Consider the following 16,139-nt stretch of genomic DNA (forward strand, 5'->3'; position numbering starts at 1 on the left):
ATTGATTTTTTACAGAGAGGAAGGGAGAGGGATAGAGAGTTAGAAACATCGATGAGAGAGAAACATCGATCAGCTGCCTCCTGCACACCCCCCACTGGGGATGTGCCTGCAACCAAGGTACATGCCCTTGACCGGAATCAAACCTGGGACCTTTCAGTCCGCAGGCCGACGCTCTATCCACTGAGCCAAACCGGTTAGGGCCATTTACTTCATTTAAAATGTTTCCGTTATGTAGTCTCATTATCTGAATTGAAATAAAGTGGGTCCTCTTATTAAGTAGTCTGCAATTATAAAATCTTTTGCAGCATTCCACCATTCTAAAGAAACCTTCAGAGCATCAAAAAGTTCTCCAACCAGATAACCTTTCTGAATTTGAATCTGTTGTCATGGAAAGGCCGCAATTCGGCAGACAAAAAGATTTCCCGCAGCAGCAGGTAATGTGAGCCCCTAACAGTTGTAAGGATAAGAATACTCTCTGGAATTTCCCCTTGAACTAAATACTGAACTGCCTGTGGAGCGTTTTCTTGGGTGACTGAGTGGGAAGTGTGATGTGCGGTGTTCCTGTGTGTGCAGCAACGCTGAGTTGTTCTTTTTAACATGTTTGTTTTATTAAGAGAGAGGAAGGGAGAGAGAGACAGAGAGAAACATCGATTTGTTCCGCTTACTTATGCATTCATTGGTTGCTTCTTGTATGTGCCCTGACCGGGGATCCAACCTGCAACCTTGGCGCATCAGGGTGATGCTGTAACCAGCCGAGCTACCCGGCCAGGGCAGCAACTCCTGGGTTTTGAGCGTGTGCTGTGGCATCAGCTGTGCTTTCGTCTTCCGCAGCTGGGGACACACTGATGTTGGTCCTTTATTAACTTGCATCTTGTATCTAAGTAAGTGTATATCTTTAGGATGAACTGACCTGTCACTGCAACACCTCTCTCCCTATTTTAAAACGTGTTAGGGTATTTTCGGTGATTTTCGGTACGCGCTACATATGTAAACAACACTTGGTTGTTGTGCAGAATATTTTTAAATAGGCTGTTTGAAAAGTGAAGGTTGATGAGCATAAGCAAGCAAAGAAAGAAAAATAGTAAATAATGATTTGGGACGTGGCTCAAAATCAGATGATCTGAGCAGAAGAAACCCGTGGATAGTCATTGAAAACCTTGATTGATTGGACCATTTGAATCTTGTTCAATTATAGGTTCTGGAGTTGAAACCAATGGAACAGAAAGATTTAGTCAGATTCATAGAATTGAATGCTAAGACTATGTGGCCCGAGCATTGCCGACATGATAACGATGCAACTCAGAAATCACCCGTGAGGTAAAATATTTTTAAAGCGTTGGATATCCAGTAGTGTGATGGGAGAATTACGAGTGTTTCTTATAAAACACTAGAGGCCCAGCGCGTGATTGAAATCACGCAAGGAGGCACCCCGTGGGGGCCGGGACCTGCGCCTGACTCGCGCAGCGTCCTCTGACCCCCCCTGCCTGTGTCCGCTCCGGGGCCACCTGAGCTGCTGCACCGGCTCCGGCAGGCCCCCGGTCTCTGTCTCTGTCTCCGTTTCTGCTCCTAGCCTCACCTGCGCATGCAACCTCCGCCTGTCTGGTCGTGACCGGTTACGGCATCCCGGCCTAATTTGCATATTGCCTCTTTATATATATAGATTGTTTGAAGGTAATAAAACTTCTTTGTGTTGATTGTTCTTTGCACCTTTTGTTTTTCTTAAAAGCGGTGAGGCACCTAGCCCTGAAAATGATGCTCCAGACTCGGTCTTGTCACAACAGGTCCTCAGTGGGGATAAGTGGCAATATTTGCATCAGGAGCTCTCCTCAAAAATACGGCAGCCTCTGCCCCCGCTCGTGGAGCCCCAGGTCAGTGTGTTTCTGCGCACAGTGTGAGTAAGCATGCTTGTCTCAGAAAGTCCAACAGCGTTCGTTAAATACACAGGCATGTTCTGCATCATGTTGCAGTTTACTTTCAGAGAGCAAGGATGCCAAGTGGGTTTCTCACTCGGCTGACCCCTTCCCACCCTCATGGAAATTGGCCTTACGTAAGTGCCCCCCCTCCCCTTGGTGCTTCTGTAGCCCTGGGCTTCCCTGACCACAGCTCTCACTATACTGGGGCCTGTTTATTGTCGGTATCCCCATCAGATGGTGAGAGAAGGAAGTCTGTGTCTGCCTGGCTCACATCTGAATGCCTGGCCGGCACCTAGAACATCATAAAATCTCGGTCTGTATATTGAATGGATAAAGTGTGGACGAAAAGGGCCCACATACTAACCTTGACAAGCTCAGGGGAGGCCAGCACAGAGGGCCCTACAAACTCAGAGACCAAAAGTAACTATTTAAGATGAACATAAAATTCCTAACTAAAAGCAGATCGTGGCGGGCAGTCATGTCCTAGGCCTGTAGCTTCCTTGACAAAGTTCCATCTTTACCTTAAGTGAGCTGTTCATGTCTCTTTGTGTCTAAGATAAGATACCTTTGGGACCTCAGTCTCCTTTTCCAGACCCCTCAGAGCACAGCCTTCCCCCAGAGCCCCAGACCACAGGGCCCCCCACTGTTGTCTTGTTCCCCCCATACCATCTCCACGTGCTATGCATGTTCATTGTTAACTATCCTATACCCAGCAAGGCAAAGAAATGTGTGACTCCCTGTTCTACTCTTTATCCAGTCTCAGAGATTTCCCCACTTGCTTTCTCTGGCTTCCCTAATCTACCACCAAGGAATTTCACATAACCCACCCCTTACATCTCCTCCTTTAATCCTCATGTATAAAATAAGCTGTGAAGCTGCCATTCTCTGGAGCGTTTTCTCAATCTAGTGAGATTGGGCCTCCCGATAATTGTCAGTTTGGCTCAAATAAACTCATAAATTTTTTCTACAGGTTTCTTACGTCTACAAAAGGAGTGAATAATATAGTAGGAACTACTTTTTAAAAAAAAGATACATTCATTTCTTTTTAAAAAATGAATGAGTATCATTCATTCATCTAAAGATTATCTGGAATCTGCAGTGTGCTGGCGCCGGTGCCAATGGTACCTGTCAGTTGGTATTGCCTCCAACGTACCTTATGTTGCCATTACTGGTTTTATTCATCCTGTGCCAACTACTGCTGGGTTTCTCTCCAACGGGGAGCCCACGAGCAGGATTGGAACTGGTGCTCACAGCAGGCAAGCTTCTGCCTTCAGCATCGCACTCAAACTGCCTGGGCAAAGGCTACCAGTGACTTCCCAGTTCCCCGCCTGGTGGGAACGTGGCAGTTCTCTTCTGCAGAGAACCTCATTTGACCAATTAAAGTTGAATCACACTGATGGGTGGGGCTTTAGTTGTGGCTTTTCCTGTGAGACACGGGGACAGGAATATCGTTCTCGTCCCGAGAGTAGAACTCCATCACCAGTCTTGCCCCAAATAGAGCCCTGTCACCCACCCTGTTTCCCCATAGGCCAGTTCTCCCCTTTGAGAAAGACATTGACTCTGAGTCACTCACCCTTCCGAAGTCACAGCTCATTTTTAATACTTATCTAGCTTTTCAATAACAAAATCAAGATGCGGATCTGTCCCTGAGGTGACTATTTTATTCTAAGAATTGTCTATATTCCAGGAGTTTACTGATAAGCGGGAAGAGAAGCAGCTAACCTGGTCACATGGGTAGCAGTGCTAATAAATTGAAAAATTAGTGGTTTTACTCTATTTTTCAAATTGTGGTTTGTTTTCCTGTCTGAATGGACTCTCAAGTGTGTAAGTAAAGCCTGTCATGACTTTTCCAACTATCCAAAATATTTAAAATTTAATTATTTTTTTCTTATAAGAAGGTAACTTGGAAGATAGCATGCTAATGCTAAGGCATTTTTGCTGTTTTACATTAACATCAGCAAGATCTCAAATTGTCTCTAATAGCATTTCCCCTTTTAAAAATAGGTTGCCACAGAAATGAGTATTCTACCCAGTGTGAGTGTATATAACTTTAGATACCCGACAGCTGAAGAACTGAAAACCTATACCACCCAACTTGAAGACCTGCGTCAGGAAGCAAACAGTCTTCAGACACAGGTAGCAGCTGCGTGTTACATGTGATATTGTAAACCGGTCATATTTCCCTTGTAGACAAATAATAGAACACATAATGGAATGTGTGTTAGAATTGCAAACAGAATTTGACTCTCATGCCAGCTTTGTTACATTTAGTGGTGGCTGCCTAGAGCACCAAGTGCAGAGACTTCTGAACCTGAGCCGGGGATCAGCAGGACCCAGGATCGTGATTAATTAGTACTGTCTGTGTGATGCTCTGGGCGAGGAGGGAGAGGGGGAGGACTGGCATGGTTTCCAGCCTTGAGTAAGCTTAATCCTGGGTAATGTAGATATCCATCAGGGAAGATGGAAACAGAGCCCAAATTGGGGTGATTACCAGCTTCAGCATGCTCCTAAATCACTTGTAATGGTAAAAAATTCAAGGTGATCTTCGGCAAAGAAAAAGAGGTGGTACCAGCAGCTTGTGCTAAAACAGACCTGTGGCTCTTAAACTCACCAGGGCATGATTGCACAACGTTAGAGGGCCTCCTCCCAGGAGTTGTACACCTAAGGGTGGCCTTAATTCTTATAATCAGCCCATAAATGACACCCCTAGCTCCCTTGGTTCACAGTCCATCTGTCTCTCTTTTATTAAAATATATTTTTATTGATTTCATAGAGGAAGGGATAGAGAGAGAGAGAGAGAGAGAGAGAGAGAGAGAGAGAGAGAGAGAGAAACATCAATGATCAACTGCTTCCTGCACACCCCCTACTAGGGATTAAGCCCACAACCTGGGCCTGGGCCCTGACTGGGAATCGAACCGTGAACTCCTGGTTCATAGGTCGATGCTCAACCACTGAGTCACACCACCTGGGTCATCTCTCTTTTTTTAATTGAGATAAAACCCTATATATTAAAAGGGTAATATGCAAATTGACCCCAATGGCAGAAAAACCAGTCGCTATGACATGCACTGACCACCAGGGGGCAGATGCTCAATGCAGGAGCTGCCCCCTGGTGGTCAGTGTGCTCCCACAGGGGGAGCTCCACTCAGCCACAAGCTGGGCTGACGGTTGCAAGTGCAGCAGCGGTGGCAGGAGCCTCTCCCGCCTCTTTGGCAGCACTAAGGATGTCTGACTGATGGCTTAGGCCTGATCCCCTGGGGAGTGGGCCTAAGCCGGCAGTCGGACATCCCGTGAGGGCTCTCGGACTAAGAGAGGGTGTAGGCAGGGCTGAGGGACCTCCCCCGCCCCGAGTGCACAAATTTTGGTGCACCGGGTCTCCAGTTGACATATAATGTTACATTAGTTTCAGGTGTACAATATAATGATTCACTATTTGTATATATTTCAAAATGCTGACCACAATAAGTCTAATTAGCATCCATCACCACACATAGTTACACATTTTTTCCTTGTGACGAGAACTTTTAAGATCTACTTTCTTAGCAACTTTCATATGCATAATACAGCATTGTTAACGACAATCACCATACTGTACCATCCTTAGCGTTAAGATATCATACCTCTTTCTAATCAGCCCCTTCAACTTTCCTGACTTCTTTTCCTTCCCCAGGCCATACTTGATTTCCCTTACATGCTTTCTCCTACATTAAAATGTGGGGGGTGGGAGCAGGGGGTAAGGGGAAATATGATTTCTCTGGGACCACACTTCCACCTGGATGGCCCCACTAACCAAGTCCTTCATCTTGTGATTAACCTTCTAATTCCATTCAATAGTCAACTCTCTACCTAACATTTAATTTCTTAACCTTGGTTCTCTCAGAGTTAACATCTTAACTTTATTTATTTATTCTGTTACCTCATTCACATAACCAGTGGTCGGCAAACTCATTCATTAGTCAACAGGGCCAAATATCAACAGTACGATTGAAATTTCTTTTGAGAGCTAAAGTTTTTAAACTTAAACTATATAGGTAGGTACATTGTTATTATTAACTTAATTAGGGTACTCCCAATTAAGGCTTAGGAAGAGCCACACTCAAGGGGCCAAAGAGCTGCATGTGGCTCGCGAGCTGCAGTTTGCCGACCACGGACGTAAACCGTAGGCTATAATGGGAACCAGGGGAAACGTAGGCAGAGGAAGAAGAATCCTGAGTTTTATTTTTTCTTTTCTCCTCTTGATTCAGGAAAAGATGACAGAAGAAACCTACATACATTTGGATAAGCAGCTATTCGAACTCTTTCTGGCCCTCAGTCAGTGCCTGGGCAGCGTGGAGGAGCTGCTGCAGACACCTGGGCTCTGCAGAGAGGATGTTGGTGCCCAGCAGGTGTTCTATGAGGTAGGGAACTTCCAGATGCCCATGTGTTGGCCATTGCCGCAGTCAACCCACGAGGTAAGCCGGAGCTGCAGCCCCTTGCACTCGGGGCTCACTCACTGTGTCTTCCTGCCTCTCCACTTTGCAGACACTGGCTCTCGAGCTGAAAAAACTGTACTTAGCTCTGAGTGACAAGAAGAAGGATCTTTTGAAAGCTATGACTTGGCCTGGAAGGACCGCCAACTTGTTCCCTGAATGTTTTGAAAGCCTGCAAGTTTACCTGGAGCACACGCAGGCTGCCGCTGCGTCCAGGAGCAAGTCCCTGAAAGCCGGCCTCGACTATAATCGCAGTTACCAGGTACGGGCCTCGGCACTCAGCCCGCATCGGCACTATTTTAGGTTATAGCATGGACCCCCAACTCCCATTAATTCCTAGTCCTGGTGGTGGTCGTGAATAGGAATTGCTAAGGAAAGCAGCGAGGCTGTCTTTCTATGAAGGTCTTTTAGTTCTGCTGCTCATGGTTGGAGACCATTCAAAAGCCAGGAACTTTCCAAAGTCTTGGGTATGACGTTTTATTGCATTAACGTACTGTTTCTTTCCTGTATTGCACTCAGCAACTCAGTGAGTGTTGTGTGGGAGGACTTCTCGGTAAGAGGGAGCCAAGAAAGTTTCTGAGCAAAGAAATGACAGTTCATGTATGTTTCAGGTAGACTCACCTGGCAGTTGTCTAATGTGGACTGGAGGAGAGATTTGAGGCAGGTGATTGGTTAGGAAGTTACTAAAATTGTCTAATGAAAAAAAAAAAAGAAACACCAGCACCACTTATGAAGGAGTTTTACCCATAAACTCAACCCTGAATCTGATAAAGCCTCTAGAATTTAAGTAAAAGACGCAAGGGAAGAAGAACGTGTTAGATGTCACCGTGAGTGTAGTCAGCCTAGTCCAGACATTGGGAAGCTGCACAGATTAAATAAAATCCAAGAAACAGGAGAGAGAGATGGGTGGGGAGCCTGCCAATTACAGGACACTTGAGACACCTGTGATCCATTGCAACCTATTGGGCATCATGTAGATCCCAATTCAAAAAAAACAAAACAAAAATGATTGGCAGTTAGAGAAATGTGAACCCTGTCTAGACTGTTAATAATACTAAGGAATGATTATTACTGATTTGTGGGATTTTTAAAGGAAGGAACCTTTATCTTTTAGAGGTACATACTGACACATCTACTGGTGAAATACTATGATATCTGGGATTTGCTTCAAAATAATCTGAGGGGAGGGGTTAGGTAGAGTCAAGAGAGCGCCAGGGAGATAGATACAGTCATTGTTAACGTGGGATCGTGGTGATGCAGGGAGCTCTCTATTGTGGTATATGTTTGAAATTTCTGATGGCATAAAACTTAAAGGACAACTAAATTTTTTTAAAAAAGGAATTGAAAGGCCTGAGGGAAATTCTCACTGTTTCTTTCATTTATCTTTTTGTACAGAATGAAATAAAGCGATTATATGATCAACTGATTAAGAATAAAACATCTTTACAGCAGTCTTTGAATGAAATTAGTGGCCAGAGTATTGATGAACAGCTTCAGGTAATCAAGTCAGAATCATTCCGACTGATCTCACCTCAGGCCAAAGAGTCTTGTGACTGAGCTGTGCTTCTGAGCCACTTCCCTCAGTGAGCCGTGGCCAGGCTTAAGTAAATAAAAATGAAAATACTTATGCGGACTTGGGAAGCATCTCATAATAGTCCTTTATGGAGTGTAAATCAAAACAACAGGCCATTGTCACCTGTCAACTGGGCAAAATGTTAAGTGTGTGCAGTGTTGGGAAATGCGCCCTCACCCTGTTGGTAGGAGTGCTGTTGGGGATCCCTTGGCTGGACTGTATTAGAATTTTCAGTGTAAATGCCCTTCCATCCAGAAGCAGTTCCATTTGGCTCATTAATTCAGCAAGTATTAACTGAGGACCTACTGTGTTCAGGCACTGCTCTGGGTGCCGGAATGCATTTATCTGAAGGAAATAAGTGCATAAAGGTAAGTGTGTATGTAAATATTCAAGGATGGACCAAGCGGCACTGCTTGAGTCAAAACCTCTAAATAGCCCACAAGCCCGTGAAGAGCAGACTGTGCAGCCTTACAAAGGCAAACCACGCGTCTGTTTAAAGGAGCCAGGCACATTTGTACTGATTTGAGGACATGCTGAGGATCTGATAAGTGAGTTGTGCAAACAGCAGAACAGAATGATGTGTGCAGCTCGGTGCGTTTAAGGACGGGCACTTGTACCCCTACGGTCCGTGCGTTAGAAACAAGCTGAACTGTGGATCTTTGGGGAGGGCTGGAGGGGAGGGCGGGAAAGCGGGACTTCCACTTTCCCTTAACTCTTTCCTGCTGAAGTTTTTAATAAATGCGTGTGCTTCTCTAATTTAACTTAAATGTTTCCTTTTCCGCATTGTCTCTTTAGAAAGCAGATGCCTGTACCGCAGAGCTGCGGAACTCTGAGAGCCGAGTAGCAAAACTCAGGGCCGAGGGAGAGAAGCTTCACCTGCCTTATGCTCTTCTCCAGGAGGTTTACAAACTAGAGGTGTGTCCGAGCAGAAAACATCCATGCAGTGAATTGCTAGGATTATTTATAAGGATTATTTATAAGATTTTTTTTCTCCCACCAAGGGAGTTCAGATTTGTGGTTCGTTTGGTTATTTTCACGGTTGGATGAAATGTTTGGGCCCCCCTGCCCTTCCTTTTCAGGATGTGCTGGACAGTATGTGGGGTATGCTGAGAGCCAGGTACGCGGAGCTCGGCAGCCCTTGCGTCACTGAGAGCCAGCAGGACGCTTTGTTGCGAGGCGTGGAGGAGCTGGTGGCCACCGGGAGGGAAAAGCTTGCTCGTGACCACTTGGCGCAAACCACAAGCCGAGGTGCCTTACAGGCTCAGATACAGAATCACAAGGTGAGGCACGCGGGCGGAGCGCCAGTTCACAGACGCGGTTTTTCTGAATGGGAACCGCCGCGCATGCATTTTCTTTTGTGGGGAAATAGGTATCGTTCCTCCGTTCTTTTAGCAAGCAGCCATTGGAAGGCTCGTTGCGGACCAGGAGCCCTGCTAACCTCCAAGAATATGGTGTGAATGAAGCAGATGCAGCTCCTTGGATTTGTGGAGCTTTCCATTGATTGAGAAGACAATTTATTAAGGAGCCATGCAGACAGATTTAACATTAAAATTGGGATACATGTCTTGAGAGCATTTAATAGAGGAAATTTAACTCAGGAGATTAGACAAGGTTTCCTGGGAACTGAAATCTAAATAAATATTATTTGAACATATAAATGTATATCTAGTGTGATGCTACAGCACACCAGTGATTTTCAACTAGTGGTGAAGCGTGCAGTGTGTGACTACTCAGTCAGGGGCACCGACCTCTTTTCCCTTGGATTATGATTGTCAAATAACAAATGACAACAGCCAACACAATAGCTGTCTGGGTGTGAATGAATCAAAATTATATATATATAAATATATATATTTTTTGGGGGGTCAGACTGGCAAAAAACATATTTTTTGGTGTGCTACAGAATTTTAGCAATAGTTATGTGTGCAATGAGATGAAAAAGGTTGAAAATTGCTGCAATACACCCATTCATTTTCCATTCATTTCATTAAACAAAACCTCACCAACCAAAAACATGCAGTGATTTAAATATTGGTAATAAAAACTGTGTAAGACATTCCTACCTTCAACAAGCTTAAGTCAAGGCCTTTGATAAGTAGACCTTAGTCTAAGAAATTCAACGGTAAAGATGTATAAAAGGATGGAAGGGAAGAGGAGAAAATAATATCAATTGATGGGCCCTGTGCGGTATGAACCCTCCATGTGTCCTTCACAAGGAATGGGAGAAGGGATTCACGTAGAGGCTCCTCCAGACGATCAGAGAGGACAGCTGATGTAGCCGGAGAGGGACCACGTGAAGGGAAGCTTTCCCCTTTCAAGGCTCTGAAAGGGCCCTTCTGGGAGTTGTTAGGTACCAGGATCCCCAAAGATCCCGTCAGCAACTTCCCTTTATGTTGCCATTTGACTGAGTAGAAGTTAAGAGTCAGTTTAGGAACCCCAGCTGTTGACTCTGTGGGCTCCCTGAGCTAACACAGCTATCCATACAACTTATTGTCTTGAAATTAATCAGCCACGTTATCACCTACCTTCTTGTAAAGTTCCTTAAACCTTAGAATAACTGATTTAGGAAGATATGGCTGGAAATTGAAATTAAGTAATTAATAATGTTTGGCCGTTAACATGGACTATTTTGTGGAAAATATTACTTGGGTGATTTTTCTTTATGATTTGCTAAAATGTCATTAATGTTCAAAAACTAAGGGATACATAGTCAGTTTTCTTGTGTGTTTTAGTCTACATGGCTGACCTGGGATTGTGGGTTAAAAAAGCAAATATAACAGTATAAGAAGTTAAAGTAGCCCTGGCCGATGTGGGTCAGTGGTTAGAGCATCAGCCTGCAAACCTTCGGTTTGAGGGTTCAATTCCTGGTCAAGGGCATGTACCTGGGTTGCAGGTTCAGTCCCTGGCCCTGGTCGGGATGCATGTGGAAGGCCACCAATCGATGTATCTCTCTCTCTCTCTCTCTCTCTCTCTCTCTCTCTCTCTCTCTCTCTCTCCCTCTCTCCCTCTCTCCCTCTCTCCCCCCCCTCCCCACCTCCCTCCCCCTCCCTTCCCCTCTCTCTAAAGAAAAATCAATGGAAAAAATATCTTTGGGTGAGGATTAACAACAACAAAAAAGTTAAAGTAATTTGCTTTGTAAGATTTCACATTGCAGAAATAAATATTAAAACCTCCTCCATTTTACAGCTTTTTTTCCAGAAGCTTGTTGCTGACATGCTGTTAATCCAAACATTCTCCAGCAAAATGCTTCCTTCTTTATTGCAAAAGAAAGAGACACCTTGGGCAGAACAAGTGAAAGAAGTTAAATTGCTAGAAGAAAAGGCCCGCCAATGTGGGATAAAGCAGCAGAGTTTGTTGCAGGTATTTGGGTTACATAAATTTTGTACTTGAAAAGCTGGGAATTCCGGATCGTCAGCCACCGCCTCCAGGTGTCAGAAACAAATGTCATTAGGCAGTAATTAAATAGGAATTAATAATGAGGAGTGCGGAGCCCTGCTCTAGTTCTGGCTACTACTCCCTGGGTGCAGTGTTAGCTGAGGTTGCTTACATGTAAATCAGGGACGCCTGGGCATCTTTCAACCGTCTAGCACTGTGTAGAGGAAATAAACAAAACTGAAAGCACATGGAGATCTTGAAGGAGATCATTTGGATGACAGAGTCACTGGTTCAGAAACTGTACTTCCTGAACCAGATGTGCCTTCTGTCACTGAAGTGGACTCATGACAATCTTGAGTCCCAATTCCGAGAAAAAATTAAGCTTGTATAAAGCTTTCTCTCAATTTTAAGATTTTGCCCTGTAACTTTTTAAATGCGGTGGATGTCAGCACCTAAAGCAGTGGTTCTCAACCTTCTGGCCCTTTTAAATACAGTTCCTCATGTTGTGACCCAACCATAAAATTATTTTCGTTGCTACTTCATAACTGTAATGTTGCTACTGTTATGAATCGTCATGTAAATATCTGATATGCAGGATGGTCTTAGGCGACCCCTGTGAAAGGGTCGTTCGACTGCCAAAGGGGTCGCGACCCACAGGTTGAGAACCGCTGACCTAAAGGAAATGAACAAAAAGCAAGGACATATTCAACTATATCACGTGGTAGGACATGGTGTTACTTTTAGATATTTATAAGTAAAATTTTCTAATGAGTGTGTCCAGTGGGTATTTATAGTAATCTTTCATCGTATCCAAAAGAAGACTTCATGTGAGTGCCCCTGCTAGCCAGGTGACCCCCTATCTCAGTAGATAGGAAAATTAGCAAGGTGGTTCTCTTTCCAACAGATACTGTTTAGTTTTACTATTAAGTGTGCATACGTGGGCTCTGTAGAGTGTGTGGGGACCCTAGAAGTGGGCTCCTGTGGAAACGGAGCCAGGACGAGGCAAGATTTAGGCGAAGTTGAGACTATTCCCCGGATGCAGGGTGAGCCCACACCTCGGTGAAGTGATGCCTTGAGCGTCCTGGTCGGGAAATGTCCGGGCCGGGGGGGGGGGGGGGGGGGGGTTGGGGCTGGGAGGGAGGAAGCAGCCCAACCGGAGCTTCTGCTCAGAAGCTTTGAAAGGTAGCCGTTACCTTTGCACATGAGAGAGGGGCTCGCGTAAAGCCTCCACGGGGGCGATGCTGAGGCCACCTTGACGTAATCAGTTCAGTTCCTGCTCCATGTGATGAGACAAACGTAACGCCAACTGGATGTTAAAAGCCTTCTCCACACAGGCAAGGGCATTACTTCGCAGTAGACACCAGGCTTCTACTGGGGGGTGGGGGTGGGGGGGTTCTCTCAGAAACCCCTAGAATCCGTGCTTTAATTGTGTGTACCTCTCAGAGTCCATTTTTATTTTTGTGATTCATTTTGTCACTGTCTGGGATTCACTAAAAGGGCTCCTATTGGCTGGATGTTCTTGATTCTCTAGAAATGGGAAGAATTTGATGAGAACTACGCCTCTCTTGAGAAGGACCTGGAAATCCTGGCATCTACGTTGCCCTCCGTGAGCTTGGTGGAGGAGACCGAGGACAGACTGGTGGAAAGGATCTCACTTTACCAGGTATTCTGCTCCCACGGAAGCTGTCAAAGGCATGGTCGATAGCACTTTGTGTATGTGGGAGGGTGGGTTTTTACATTTACTTTTCTAAGTTGCTTGATTTTTGCAGGCGCATGGTTTGAATTGAAATGAAATATTGTTCATCACACAAATCCCTGTCAGACACATTCAGGGAAACTGTAGACTGGATTGAGAGCTCCTCAGCATCGCCGCGTGTGTGGCCCGGGGTCCAGGACCTCGGCCTGGGTGCTGGCTCTCACGTTCCCTGCTGTCACTTCCCCCGCCCCCGCCTCAGTTCCTTTATCTGTAGAACACAGACAATCGTGCTGGTTCTACCTGTCTGGAGAGGTGGATGTCAGTGGTTATGGAAATCAGCCGACATACGGGAGGAACTTTGTAAACCAGGAGCCTCTGAACGTCTATTTAGTTTTATGACTACAGGGAAGCTCTGATGGGACAAAGCTTGTGATCCAGACAATAACCTGCCACCTGCCACAAGCAGCCTCAAAAGACTTCAAACTTTAAATATTTTTTCGTGCAACTTTTAGTACTGTTATCAGAGCCTGTGTGTCTCGGATTTCGATGCCACGGGGAAGATAAAGCCTTAGAGCAGTGGCTCTCAACCTTCTGGCCCTTTAAATACAGTGCCTCATGTTGTGACCCAACCATAACATTATTTTCGTTGCTACTTCATAACTGTAATGTTATGAATCGTCATGTAAATATCTGATACGCAGGATGGTCTTGGGTGACCCCTGGGAAAGGGTCGTTCGGCCGCCGAAGGGGTCGCGACCCACAGGTTGAGAACCGCTGCCTTCGAGTGCTTTTCCAGTGGCACTGAGCATATGGCCAACAAGATAAAATCTCCGCACCTTTTAACCTCAGGACATGAGAGATGAGAAGCCGAGGTGTGCGGCTAGAGGTAGTTATCACATATCAGCTTCAAAGCTTCAAAGGCAGGTTCGTCGCCTGAATAGACCGGCTGGAGAATGAGAGCCTGGAATACTCGGCCGTTCCTCAGAGGCATTCAGGCTCCCATAGGCCACATTTCCCAGAGGTTGCAACGCTGTGGCCATGTTGTCTAGGTACCTAGAAGCTGCAGTTACCCTCTTTGCCGTCTTATTTCATAGAGCCTGACTCTAAGGTCAGTCTCAGTCCTCAGGGTTGGGAAACTGCTGTTTGAATGCTTTGTTAGATACTAAAGGTACCTTCTGAACAGCGAAGAGAATGAAGTTGAAAACAGCATGTTAAACCTCGTTATATTAGAAACAGTTAATTTTAGCCAAACTAACATAAGCCTGGTCATTTCCCCAAAAGTGACTATATCCCTTCAAATATCTCCTGGGATTCTATTGAAAATGAAATCCTTGTTCTAAGACATGTCAGTGAATCCGCCAGGCTAACAGAAGTCAGATATCTTGTAAAACCACCCCTCTCATGGATTGCTCAGGGCCTCGGTCTCCTGCGTCATGCAGAGGTTTGTGTCTTGATTGATACACGTCTGTAGGACGTGGAACGTAGGCCAGTTGCGTGGCCTCTGGAGTCAAAACAAACCTGTGTTCAGCTGCTGGCTTGGAGCCTCGTGGACCGAGTGGCCAGTGCAGCCTGACTCCATGTATGAAATGGGGAAACGAAAACTTCTCAAAACCATGGCCGGTGTTGCTGAGTGGTTAGAGTGGCAGCCCATGCACTGAAGGGTCAAGGGCAGGTGCCTGGTTGTAGTTCACTCCCCACCCCCCGTTGAGTTGCGTGTGGGAAGGCAGCCAATCTATGTGTGTCTCTCACAGTGAAAACAAAAACAGAAAACCTTGGGTGAGGATTAACAAGAACAAAAAACTTCTCAGAAATGCTCTAAATCAGTGGTTCTCAACCTTCCTAATGCCGCGACCCTTTAAGACAGTTCCTCATGTTGTGGTGACCCCCAACCATAAAATTATTTTCGTTGCTACTTCATAACTGTAATTTTGCTACTGTTATGAATCGTCATGTAAATATCTGATATGCACGATGTATTTTCATTGTTACAAACTGAACATAATTAAAGCATAGTGATTAATCACAAAAACAATATGTAATTATATATGTGTTTTCCGATGGTCTTAGGTGACCCCTGTGAAAGGGTCGTTCGACCCCCAAAGGGGTCGCGACCCACAGGTTAAGAACCGCTGCTCTAAATAGTGAGCGCCTCACACTGAAGGCTTAGAAAATGAAAACCTTTTTTTTTTTTTTTTAACTAATGTTGGACAATTTATTCTAGCCCACAGGCTGGGTTAGCGGGAGAGGGTCACAAATGGGAGTGATGCAAAGGATATTGGAAGTAGAATTTTTGGCTTTAAAAAGGCTTAAGTTAACTGGAAAATGGCCAAAGTTCTCTTTTGATCATAAGTTATTTCTAACGATGAAATTTAAATAGCTGTCAGGATAAGTGTCGGTGGCTGAACCCAACCGTGGGGGATAATTGCCTTACACGGAGTTCTTCAGGGGGGTCATTGTATTCGCAGCTTTGAAGAATTTTATTTTCCTTTTCATGAAGTTTTATTGATGATGTGCTGTCTGCTTTAATTTGCTCTGCTGAGTTCCTTATCCTTTCTCCCTACTGAGTCTTTACGTTGAGAAGACTCTGGAAAAGAATTTTGTCCTGCTGTTCGGGGCTAAAGGATAATAAAGAAATGTTTTCTTATTGAGCCCCTTCATATCGAGGTTGCAATATAAAATGCTTACGGGCCAGGCAGGAGGACAGAAAGAAGGCATGCTGACTGGTCTACCATGGGGATGGGAAGAGGGGGGCGGTAGGAACTGGGTAGGGGAAGCAGAGAGCAGGCTCTTCGACAGGAGGCTTACTGCTGGGTTTCAGCCCATATTTGCCCCACGAGAATGCAGACCCAGGGGCCTAGATCTTCCGGTTTGCCCAGAGTCCCAGGAAATCCTCATTTCTTTGTGAAATTTCCTGTTGTTTAAAATAATCTTTGGGTCACACACTCCTGTCTGCAAGCTGCTTGTGCCCCCTAGGCTGCCAGCTTTCTTGTTTTTAGGTGGGTGTGTGGATGTTTGTTTTCTGTTCACACGTATAAGTCTATAGATTTAATCTGTGCGGTAGAAATACATTATTAGAAACTGGCGTTGAGAAAAGTGATCAATAAGCCAGTCGT

The 16,139-nt window shown here is 45.2% G+C and overlaps 1 protein-coding gene across 13 annotated transcripts in view; it reads left to right on the top strand.

The window, feature by feature from the left end:
* Window positions 1-16,139, top strand: part of SYNE2 (spectrin repeat containing nuclear envelope protein 2) — a 301,595-nt gene that overhangs the window by 210,051 nt on the left and 75,405 nt on the right. For all 13 annotated transcript variants that reach the window (XR_004967589.1, XM_036309562.1, XM_036309545.1 and 10 more), the window contains 11 exons: window positions 306-434; window positions 1,196-1,317; window positions 1,727-1,868; window positions 3,918-4,049; window positions 6,158-6,310; window positions 6,435-6,644; window positions 7,778-7,879; window positions 8,751-8,870; window positions 9,035-9,235; window positions 11,142-11,315; window positions 12,862-12,993. Coding sequence is in view for 12 of the 13 variants with exons in the window: in XM_036309562.1 (XP_036165455.1) it covers window positions 306-434; window positions 1,196-1,317; window positions 1,727-1,868; window positions 3,918-4,049; window positions 6,158-6,310; window positions 6,435-6,644; window positions 7,778-7,879; window positions 8,751-8,870; window positions 9,035-9,235; window positions 11,142-11,315; window positions 12,862-12,993 (1,617 nt within the window). In the remaining variant the exon portion in view is untranslated. The remainder of the gene's footprint in view (window positions 1-305; window positions 435-1,195; window positions 1,318-1,726; window positions 1,869-3,917; window positions 4,050-6,157; window positions 6,311-6,434; window positions 6,645-7,777; window positions 7,880-8,750; window positions 8,871-9,034; window positions 9,236-11,141; window positions 11,316-12,861; window positions 12,994-16,139) is intronic.

Source organism: Myotis myotis, unplaced genomic scaffold, assembly GCF_014108235.1.
Source record: "Myotis myotis isolate mMyoMyo1 unplaced genomic scaffold, mMyoMyo1.p scaffold_m19_p_1, whole genome shotgun sequence".
NCBI classification, from domain to species: Eukaryota; Metazoa; Chordata; class Mammalia; order Chiroptera; family Vespertilionidae; genus Myotis; species Myotis myotis.